Here is a 12195-nt window from a genome sequence, read left to right as displayed (position 1 = left end):
TTCCTCTAGTCATGGTACAGCAGAGGCGTCATCCCTGCACCCTGCCGTCGCCTGTGCTGTACCAACATTCCAGTAAGCTGCCAGCGAGAGACTGCAGGGAAGTGTTTATCAGATATTTGCATGTATGTCCTGAATTTTCATCTGGTGCCTCTACGCTTAGAATGCAAATATCTTCTCCAGAACGATTCCAGGAAGAACGTCAGTGATTGGGATGTGACACTGAAACAACACACGCTCTATTGTGTGTGGGTTGGATGTGTCATCTAAAATGAAGGCTAACTATAGAGGAAGAATCTTAAAGCAGAAAAGGAAAAACAAGACTATGGTGTGTGCTAGGATTGTCACCTTTTTAAATAATTAGAAAAAAAAGTTTCCACGAGAGAACATAAGATTGATGAAGGAATTCAGATCTGGCTTTCCAGTTCATTTTTTCTCTACACTGAAATGGTTTCACACCCATTCCTGCCACCAGGTTCCTGATATGATTTTCTCTGTATGGTTACTTGGCATGAAGTGAGGTGAAAGTGTGAACCACTTGCATCAACGCCACTTTGAACTCAGAACAGTGTGCCATGATAACAGCTAGTTTCCTACAGTTAGACAAACATCTTAGTTGACACCTCTTGCAAGTGTTTTGAACAGCATGATGGGTTTAATTTTGCAGCTTGTGCACTGTGGGACCTAAATGGCAGAAATAGCAGATTCTCAGAGGTGAAAGCTCACACTGGAGTGAGGGCAAGGCCATGTCTCTGAATTCACTGATTGAAAAAGATCTTTCAGACTGCTGCTCTTTGGTTTTCGACCCCGAATCTGCACAAAGCCTAGAGAACTGTATTGTTGTGGCCGTTCTCTTGTCAGTTCACACTCCCAACCCCTCTTTAGCCAGCCTCCCTCCACTGGCCCGCTGCTTTTATGTACTTGCCTCTCTAATCCTCAGTGGAATGTCCCACGGCCTGAAATGTCCCCCCTCTCCAGTCTGCTTTTGTGTACGTGCACACATATGTTATGTTCTATATCGAAAGATATTGCCATTAGGCCTTTCTGCCTGTCTTCAGCTGATGAAAAACAATTGCGACCTCATGAAACTGTTATCAGTATTTTGTTCAAGATGTATTGCGCAATCCCCCTGTTGGAAAGACTTGCACCAAGGGGTATTCATCTCCATGGGGTTATGCACAACAGTGGTCTGTGTGGAGGCGGTCAGGCGTACCCTTGCACTGATTAGACACAAATAGAGGAAACAGAAAAACCACCATGCCTTCTCTGCTCCGCTGAGCAGTGGAAACGACAGCACTGTTATGGAGCTTCTTTATGACTGTCCTTCGGGGCTCTGCCAGGAGGGCATAATAACACATAATATGGCATCATACTACTATTACCAATAACACATTTATTTGTGCTGTGGCTTTTCAAGAACAAAGGTTAGAGTGTGCTTTAGGGAGAATAAATTAACATTGTTGTAAATAAAATCAAAGACCTGAGGGTTTTAGAATTGTTAGAGTTAAAGAAATTAAATTTATAAAAAATGGGTTTTTATAAGTGGTTTCAAATACTGAGATAGATTTTGGTTGCCCAAGCTGCATGGGCTGGTTCTTTAATTTAAATAAATGTACCATTTACTTTGGCTACTGTGGTATTTTTTCTGGCCTCTATAGAAGTGGGTTATGACACGTGGGACACCTAACAATTCCATAGTAACTTGTAGCAGGAGCAGTAATACACATACATTGTATGTTATAATAGTACTAAAAAATAAATAGGCTTGCAGTTATTTTGCAGTTGGTTTATATTAGCAGTGATAAAACATCTTAAATCCCGTTAAACTTTTGCCTTTGCCTTTATGAACAAAGACAAAATTAGGTAATGCCCTGATCGCTCCTCACAGATGTGTGTGAAAAGCATGCATGGAACAATATGATTTCCTTTGCACCGTGATGAGGCTTTCAGTGGTGGAAAACAGAGCTGGTTTGCAAACACCCACCACAGACCTCAGCCCTTAAACAGCTCCTTATTATCTCTGCCAGGCAGGCAGCAGCCTGGAGGGTATCTTGTGTTTGATTGTGTGTGTGTGTGTGTGTGTGTGTGTGTGTGTGTGTGTGTGTGTGTGTGTGTGTGTCTCTGACTGTGGTTGTCCAGAACATTGGCGAAGACAAAGCTACTTGACTGTGACCAAAATGGTCACATAGCAGATCTTTTCTTTTGTGCAAATTCATATTTGACGTAGTCACATTCATGCCAGAGTCTTCCTAGGATCGACAGACTGACAGGCAAAATGTTTTTTGTAAGGTAGATTTTTTTTTTTTTTTTTTTTTTAGCTTGAGAGCTGCATTTTAAAATCTTCTTTCCAATATTTCTCTTTCAGTCCAATTGGGTGCTGTGCAGAAGTTTGATAATGGCACACAGTTATGACTTGCGTATGATCTTGTGGTTGTTGTGATTCAAAACCTTTGAAAAACCTGTTTTATACCACAGTTGACTGCTAATTCCTGAGTGTTTTTTTTCTCCTAAGTACGAGCACCAGAGAAGGGGAGATGTGCCTGACAGAGATCTGCAGTCTACTGAGTACCCTCTTCTAGTTGGATTTGTTTTCACAAATTCCAACTTTATATCACCATAATTTTTCACCAGTCCTCACTGTAGCCTGTGTAGTGCAACTAGTTTGTGGTGAGGATTTATATAACAGAGGTGGGAGTTGGAAGAGCCTTGATGCAACATCCTAAACTCAACATTGCAGCGTTAACCGCCATTCAGTGAGATTGGGATACTCCCCTCTTTTTTCTCAATGCAGCTGGGTTTAATTCACCAAGCCCAGATCACAAGTCACTGGGGCTGTGAGAGTCAAGCCAGAGTTTATTAGGAGTTTGAGCCTTCTCAGGCTCATGAGTTTGCACTCAACGTTGCTAAGCAGATCAGCTTAGTTTTGTGTGTAATCGGTATAAAAAGTGCAGAACAGAGAAGTCCCATACAGAAGAAAAGCTTTGTAAAATGACCATGTTCACATTGTGTGATTACTTTTCCAAGGCTTAAGCGAACCTAAACCACAGAAACCTCACCCCACATACTGTCAGGCTCCCTCCCAGCTAATTTTGTCAATGATACACGCCTGAAATGACAGTGTAACAACGAGTTAGTGAAAAATTGCGATGTACCGCATTTGGCTCACTCTGTCATTTGTGCAAATAGATTTTGATTGCTTGGCGCCACTGTTAATTCTGCAGATACAGCTTTAACTCTAGGCCTTGACCTAGGTCTTTGGGTGCAAGATCACCAGACAGCATTAAACTGTAAGATGTGCTGAGCAGTTGGGTCAGGATAACGCTTTCTGATTACATGAGAATCCATTTTTCATAACCTTGGGGTCAATTTTCAGTCTAAAAAGCTTTTTATGATGGGCATACTGTCGTTGTCGGACAGCACCACTTGTTGCCAGGTTACTGCTGAGAGAATATATACAGGTACACTTACGTAACTGTTTCTCACTTGACTGCAGCTTGAGAAAATCTCTGGGCATTTAGGCCTATATCACTCTATCGTAAGCAAAGCCTGCATGTGTCCAGTAAGAATGCATTTCACCTTACCCAAATTTATTTTCAGACAGTTTTGAAATATCCCAGTTCATGATAAAATGGAATCTCAATCCCTCATTTGAATATTTCTGTCTTGATTATACCACTTTTTAGTGGAAAAGAAATATCTTTGCACTATTTTCATCGTCAAGTATGGAGTGAGCATATGTGTGCTATAATCCCTCTTAAATTAATTGACAAACTATACGCATGTTTCTGTGTGATGAAAACATTCTCTTCACAGCTGTAAATTATTAAATTCAGTAACCGTTGTCATCTTAACACACATTATGGCCAATAGTCTGGTTGAGCTCAATTGACCCATTCTGAAGACACTACCCTCATAACCTTGTAAAATGCTTGTAAACTCAATATGGACCAGTACCCAATAAAAACTGAAATATGCAATGTTCGCAAAAGATGATATTTCTCTTGAGGTCAGAGCTCTTTTTACAAGTACCTTTTTATTCTTGCAATAAAAAAATATATATCCCGGTAGTTAACAGAATTCTGCAGTGAAGCTGTTGTGTGTGTGTGAAACGACCCTGACAGTCTGAGTTTCAGTATTTATGGTAGCTCATTTTTGGATAGAGGGTTCAGGCCCTGCTCTTGCAGATGCATTATACTGCCCCTTTTAGTCAGTTTGCACAGATTGCAGACAGTTGTGCTGATCTCATGTACAGAGACCTTCCCCTTAGTTTGTAGCCTATTTATTATGACAAAATTAATTATTGAAGCATCCAGGCTGTTGGTCCTTAGATGCAGTTCTTAGGGTCCAGAGCACAGCTGGTTTTCTTTTTGGCCAGTTTATCCCAGGTTTGAATGAGTCTCTGATCATAAAGATAGAATGAAGACCCACCTGGCAGATTGGAAGACCAGCAGCACTCACACCCCTGAGGACCGGATTTGATCTAAGCAGTCCATCTGATTTGATTATGGGAGGGACCTGTTTGTTTGTTGCTGTGATGAAATGCATTTTGAATGTCTGTGACCTGCATCTTTCAGGTAAAGGATCTGACCAAGTTTTTGGATCCCAGCGGTTTGGGAGTGATCAGCTTTGAAGACTTCCACCGTGGTATTTCTGCCATTAGCAACGGAGGTGAGTCATTGGATGCACTTTTCTAAAGCTGTGTGTATGTTTGTGTCAGCAATGATGTTTGATCTTAGAATTTCCTAGGACCGAAAAGTCTCAAGCAGCCAGTGACTTTCAGTTTTATTGTTTTCCATTTAAACTCTTGACTCAGTGTCCTGTTTTTGTGGACTCAGTGGGCCTCTTGTCTAAAACTCTGGAGATCCCACATTTAATGATTCAGAAAACCTGCTTACTAAAAATATTCTGACACAAAAATCCTGCTTGTGCCAGTGTGGTGTAGCGTTACAATATGATAATTTAGAATCTTTCCCCGTAAACAATATAGTGTAACAAATGTCATCTTCTCCCTCAGAAATATTGCAGTAAGTTGTTTATACCATTATTACCCCTGCCAAGTTTCAGATTGAAGTATTAATATCCAAAAACTATCCAAAAAGTTTTTTGTAACAATTAGTTGGCATTGTTTCAGCTGATGCAGGCTTACACTGAATTAGCCAGAATGCAAAGTGGGCAAAACAATCAGTTTCTTCAGGAGGAGTTGTGAGTTACACACAGGCACACAAAATATTTTCAATGCAAAAAAATGTCAAAATCTCTTGAAGCATCTGCTTAAACCTCATCTAAATGGCAAACTCATGGCTGAAGATTCCCAAATTGAACTTGCGGTGCATGCATGTGGGTTGCATTCATATACAACGTAAGTCCAACTTATCCAGGCAAGTAGTTTTGTTGCCATTTTGACTGAGCTACATCACAGCTCGTTTGATTCATATATCATCTATAATCACAATTTCCCTGACTTCACTCCTGACTTTAGAGGACATTTCTTTGAGAAAGTTGTTTATCTGATAATCTGATACGTGTGTTGTTGTATGTGAAGTTTTAAAACCAAATAACTGAAGTTTTTTTTGTTTGTTTTCCACCAAAAATACAAGTGCACCTTGTGCCTTGCACTGTATGGGCGCATAAATATAGCTTGTGTTTTGAAGCTATGACAAATTACTGCTTTCAGGGAGTAATAACTAAAAATCAGTTTAGATTAATGTGCTGCTTTTTTGACAAGCTCACAGCAAGCTCACCAATAAGCTCAAAATTACTTTCACCTGCTGGTATCTGAACAATACTGTGTCACCCATTGTAAATTCAAATTAAATTATGCACACTTGAATAAATAGTCTGTAAATACACCACCTTCCCCTGCTTTGCATTTAATTTCTTATTGAAGTCTTTTTTCCCTCTCATTCAGAAAATAGCAGAGCCCTGCAACAGCCAACATACACTATATAGACAAAAATATTGGGACACACCTATTAATCATTGGATTCAGGTGTTTCATTCAGTCCCATTGCCACATTTGTATGTGGCTTACTGAATTCAAGCATGGTGCTGTAATAGTAATGTCATAGGATTCCATCATTGCAAAAAGTCAGTTGGTGAAAATTCTTCCCTCCTAGATATTCCACAATTAACTGGTATTATTGCAAAGTGGAAGCATTTAGGAACCACAGCAACTCAGCCACCAAGTAGCAGACCACGTAAAGTTATAGTACATAAAAGTGGCAGACGTTCTACTGACTTAATAACTGCAGAGCTCCAACCTTCCTCTGGCTCCTGGCACACAAAAACTGTGCGCTGGAAGCTTCATGGCATGGGTTTTCATGGCCGATCAGCTGCATGTAAGCCTTACATCACCAAGCACAAAGCCAAGCGTCGGTTGGAGCGGTGTAAAGCATGCCACTACTGGACTCTGGAGCGGTGGAAACGTGTTCTGTGGAGTGACAAATCATGCCTCTCTATCTGGAGTCTGGGTCTGGTGAATGCCAGGAGAACGTTCCCTGCCTGACTGCATTGTGCCGACTGTAAAGTTTGGTAGAGGAGGGATAATGCTATGGGCTGGTTTTTCTGGGCTCGGCCTCGGCCCCTTAGTTCCAGTGAAGGGAAATCTTAATGCTTCAGCTCACCAAGACATTTTGGACCATTCTCTGCTTCCAACTTTGTGGGAACAGTTTGGGGAAGGCCCTTCTCTGTTCCAGCATGAGTGCACTCCAGTGCACAAAGAAGCTCCATAAAGGCATGGCTGACTGAGTTTGTTGTGGAAGAACTTGACTGGCCTGCACAGAGCCCTGACCTCAACTTCATCCAACACCATGGGATGAACTAGAGTGGAGATTGCAAGCCAGACTCTCGTGCAACATCAGTGTCTGGCCTCACACATGCTCTTCTTGATGAACGGGCAAAAATTCCCACAGAATCTTGTAGAAAGCCTTCCCAGAAGAGTGCAAGTTGTTACAGCTGCAAAGGGGGGACCAACTCCATATTAATGCCTATGGATTTAGAATGGGATGTCATAAAAGCTCCTGTAGGTGTGATGTGCAGGTGGCCCAATACTTTGTCAATAAAGTGTATTTTGGTTGTGAAGTAGACAATCGTAAGTCCGAATATGTTCAGAATTAATTAATTAATAGTTTTTATGCTTTAATGTTGGTATTATTAATAAAAGAATATTGGCGCATGATGCCACCTCTTTTTTAGATTCCCCGTTGTGTCTTCTAATCTAATTTTTATTATTGTACTTTATCAATTTGTAATATTGTATGCATCACAGCACTATTAATTCTAATTCTGTGTTTGTTTTTCATCAGTTTTAAAGTCCGTGTTGAAAGTAATACATGCTTACCTTTGTTTATAAGCACCCCTGACAACACTGGGGCCCCCAGCCTTCTGTTTTTATATTGGCTTGCCTGAAGTAATGCGTAACTGTAAAAATGCTGTAACGAAAACCTCAACAGCTCCTTCAGGGGCCTAGCTTGAGTCTATGGCATCTGGCTCTATCTTTCCCCTACAGTACATTCCCCACAGTGCCAAATACTGCTGTACGCACAGTTTGCTCACAGCCATTTTTCAGCCGAAGTGAGGGGATATTGAAAAGAAAAGACGACTGACCCACATTCTTTATAACTGGACTCAAAAAGCTGTTATTCTTTCTTCAACCGTTTTTCTGCCTCCCTCACCCATTTTACGAGCTTTTAAAAACAGCTGTAAGGTGTCGTATACGTCCCAGTTAAAAGAATGGGCACAATTCATCAGCGTTTCTCGACAGCCGAGTCATCGGGTTTGTAGGGCTTCACCTTGGCCATTTCATGGAGGATGGTGAACAGTTCCCTGAAAAGGAGAGAATGTTGCCCCACTATTTATTTTCATTGTCAAGGCTTTCCCCCTGCCCTCTCATGTAAAAGTTGGTGTGACTTTGAGTTTAAAATATTTCGTTTTCCTACCAGTTATATATGATAGATTTATGTGCTGTACAGTAAAGTGTTTTTGCCACTGACAGCAGTATCATGACTGAAACCCCTGGGGCTACACTGACATCATTACAAAGACTTCTGTTGACAGCACATGCTGGCTGTGTTGACATACCGTACAGGTTGTGTTGACGTCACCGTAACACTCTGCTGCTTGTCTCACTCTGCCCATCCTATTGATTTGTGGCGCTCTTTCCCAGGGCTTTCTGGGTTACACAGCTCCGGTTACTCGGGCCATTAATAAGTAATGTACTGGAAAGCATGAGATACGCAGGCTGATAGGCTGGGTTTCAGAGAGGGAGCTGGAGAGAGATGGGGTTTGGGCAGAGAGTCCTATTCGCCTGAATTATTCACTGTCTTCTCTCTCTGCTCTGTCCTTCCCTCTCCCTCTTTCTTATATCTCTCTTTGTAGTCGCTCGTTGCATAGCTCTGCTGCAAAGTCAGCCTCAGAAAACACAGGAATGCCTTAGGTCAATAGAAACTTGGCTACAGTATGATGAAATCACCTCATTAACAGTGTGGCTTGTCACATTCCCATTAGCGTTGATCTATTACAATGCACATTTGAAGTGTTATCATTGTGTTTGAATTAATATTCCAACAGAGAATTACATAAACAGCCCTAAATAGATGGACTAAAATTCCTCTATTTGACTGAATGGACAGTTTTCTAGAAATAGGAGAGAAAGAATTTAAATCTAATCTTTTCAGTTTGCAGGGAAACTCTTTTCCAGACATTTGGGCTCTGCATTGATATTTTTTCTATTTATTGGCTTTCTTTTTAAGTCATGCATAATTTGAAAAGAAAATAATTCTTTTTAGGATTAATGTTGGATATACAAGCTTGTTTGTACAGAAAAATTACCAGTTGTCATTGATATATTCCTAAATGTTATTATGTATAGGCTATTTGAAAGCCATGGCATAATAGAATGTAGCCCAATGTACTAACTGTCAAGTTTTGTCTTTTTAACAATATTGATGTGGGGTGTCGAGCTTAGTTGCTAAGATGCACACAATGTTAAAGACATGTCCTGGGTTTACAGCTGGCCTGGGACCTTTATTGCATGCTATCTGTCTCTTTTTCCTAACTTTGTCTCTCTCCACTGTACTCTGTCCACTGAGCAGTGTTGAAAATCATCCACATATTTCTTTTCCACATATTTTTATGAAGGTAGTTTGCCATTAGTGTGTGAAAATCAGGGCTCCGTCATAACTTCCTGAGCCTTTCACACACTACTGACAGAATTCCAGTAAGCCTGTAAAAGTGGCATGAAGTTTTCTTAAGACCCTTTTTAACTTAACTTTTATTTTATTTAGACCTGTCAGGTTCAGTTCATGTTCCAAGCCCCACCGCCATCACTTACCCTGGACATGCAGGAGAAAACCTGCAATTCCAGCTCCTAACCTGCTATCCAGTTTCAAAATGAAATTCATTGCACTCCACCTCTGCCTCCTTTGTTTTGTTTCTGTAACACTTGTTATTGGTAAGGGTAACATTAATAAAGACAAGCCCGTAGGCAGTGGAAATGCCTGGTCCCCTGTGGTGGCTGTGGCATGTCTGGAACAACAAAAGTTGGTTTAGAAACCGCCAGATGAATTGAATAGGACTCGTTGAGCCACTGGAAAATCAAGTATCTCCATCCGCTGTGACATTTTGAAACCGTGCCAAGAGACTGCAGGACTGCAGCCTAAACAGAAGCCAGCTTCTCCATTCATTGCCCGATTCGTTGCAGACTCATTTCACTTAAATGGGCTGTAATGTGCATGAGTCTTGGAGAGCAGTGGGTTACGTAAAACCAGGGGGCAACAAGCTGCCAGGGTCCACCGGCTGCTGAGAACACTGTTTGTGTTCTATTCTCTCAGTTGGGTGCTATTCACAGCTCTGTTTACTAGATACAGGAGCCGCAGTGGCTGATGGGAGTCCCTCTTATTGAGTTCAGGTCTCAGGTTTCACCATTTGTCTGCATGTACTTTCAATAGAGGCCTCTATTGATGAATCTGCACTGGATATGGGTTACCTCTTGTTCTTTGTATTTTTTTTTTTTTTTTGCCTTTGCACTTATTACATGACACTCTATAGCCCTTGAGATGTGATTGTAAAAGTTACATAATATTATCACACCACGCATAGACTTCTGTACTGTACACACATCGAAGCAGGGCAGCAAGGACACAAAGTCTTAAATGTGCTCTGTTGTTAACTTGACCAAACACGCCTGAACATTTAAGGTGATAAATATGTTTGCCAAACATTCAGATTTAACATCAGTGCTCTGGCTTCACAGTGAGGTTGCCTTTGTTCCTTTCCAAAATAAAAAAAGAATAGATTTATCCCTGAGAAATGAAATTTTATAGTTAACTTGATTCAGCTAGTAATATGAATTGAAAAATGAAAATGCAATGTTCTCTTCTGATTATGTGTGCTTAATAATCCAATTTGCATTTGAATTTTCATACCAAACCAGATTGTAGCTTCTCTTGTCCAGCTCTGTGGTTAAGAGGAAATAAATGTTAATTCAAATTTGAAAATTGAAATACTATAAAAGCAGTTGCAATCTATTTTTTCTGTATATGTATGCAACGTTCAATAATGCTATTTGCTCTTCAGTATCCATGCACTCTCTGTGAGACCTTTTTCTGTAGCAGTGGAAACAAAACATTTTATATTTCATCATGTGTCAAGGTAGGACATCAGCTATCACACAGGCAAGCTTTATGACACACTGGAAGTTTGCTGACACAGCCTCACTGATAACAGTGTCAACAGCAGGATAATCCTCTGCTTGGGAACAGATACCATGATTGTCTTATGGTGAAATTAGATTATTATGTGCCTATTCAGCCAGTCCAGGAATTACTCTCACTTCTCTAGCAGTTACCATTGTCAGTGTTTTTGATAGGGTCAAAAGAGTTCAACTGGTGTATAAACGCAGCCTCAGTCCCATTAGAAGAGAAATGGAAGGAGAACATAGAAAAGTAATTGCAAATTTCTACAGTGTATTTCTCTGTTCAAATTTTACATTTAATATTGTTAACCATGATGTGGGCCACGTCTTTAAAACTGATCTGAAATGGTTAATTCCAATTTCCACTGTTTAGCACATATGAATACTCATGCATAAAAATCCAAATGCATGTTGCATACAGGACAATTCAAAAACATATTGCATTTGTGAATTTTAATTACAATAAGCACTTGAATGCTGCATACATCCCTGGAAAAACAAAATGTTACAGTTATATTGCATCAGCATTTTCCAACCTGTATCAATATTTTAGGAATCTTCCAAAAGAAGTGTGTGAGCATTGACATCACTTTATTTTTCACTGCTGCTGTTTGAACCACACGCTATGACCCCTCCCCTCTGTTCTTTCCACATTATGGCATTGTGTTTACTACGTACATCGGTTGTATATACATAGGTCTTCTATGTTTGTTTTAGTCTCCTTCACCTTGTTGACATTGTGTGTTTACCCTGCACACATTAACCCTGTCCTCCTCTGTCATCTACAGGTCCAGAGCCGCAGCTTTACGATGTGCACTACAGCCCAGGGGACGGCGCTGTGGGCTGCCCAGAGGAATATGACGAGGTGGGTCATGACCCAAGAACGTTAAACTTCATTTCAGTCTTGTGTGTCCTGCCTCGATTTCTCACTGGAACACACAGCAGCTCAGTGTTAAGGTCACAGGCTGAACTCCCTGTGCACTCACTCTCTTCCCGCTGTAATTCACTGAGTGGCGAGCAGAGCTATCATTACCACTCTGTGAATATTCCACATGCTGAACACCCTGGTTTGGCACACAACTAGATGGCATCTGGCTGACTATTTTAAGTCTTATTTTTCCTTTGACAAATATTGAATGAGTTGGAATCCGCCGGGGTTTTTACATGTGTGTGGAATTATGTTTTTTCAGTTGCGGTTAGCATATCTGGAATTCCTGTCTCCTCTTCTTGAGCACAGAACTTGTATATTTAACCAGTATTTATGCTGGCCTCGGCAAGATTGAAATGTTTCGGCTATTGTGTGCACTTGGAGCATTATAGGGCTGTGATTACAGACTGTTTCAGTGGCTGCAGATTGCGCAGTATCAGCGCCCTCACTTGGTATGATTGATAAGTGCATTCTAGGGGTTTGCGAGCCCAAATACAGTCAGAGGTCAGTTGAGAAAAATATTTTTCCCCAGATATATAAGCAGTGCTTCTGCCTTCAACTCTCCATCTCACTTGCA

At 40.8% G+C, this 12195-nt stretch overlaps 1 protein-coding gene across 2 annotated transcripts in view; it reads left to right on the top strand.

Annotated features, from left to right (window-relative positions):
• Positions 1–12195, top strand: part of rab11fip3 (RAB11 family interacting protein 3 (class II)) — a 39491-nt gene that overhangs the window by 6717 nt on the left and 20579 nt on the right. For both annotated transcript variants that reach the window (XM_030078219.1, XM_030078220.1), the window contains exons 2-3: positions 4572–4665; positions 11479–11555. In XM_030078219.1, coding sequence (XP_029934079.1) covers positions 4572–4665; positions 11479–11555 — 171 coding nt within the window. The remainder of the gene's footprint in view (positions 1–4571; positions 4666–11478; positions 11556–12195) is intronic.

The sequence above is a fragment of the Myripristis murdjan genome, chromosome 19, assembly GCF_902150065.1.
Source record: "Myripristis murdjan chromosome 19, fMyrMur1.1, whole genome shotgun sequence".
NCBI lineage: Eukaryota > Metazoa > Chordata > Actinopteri > Holocentriformes > Holocentridae > Myripristis > Myripristis murdjan.
The sequence above is the reverse complement of the archived record's forward strand: the minus strand, read 5'-3'. Positions and strand labels throughout refer to the sequence as shown.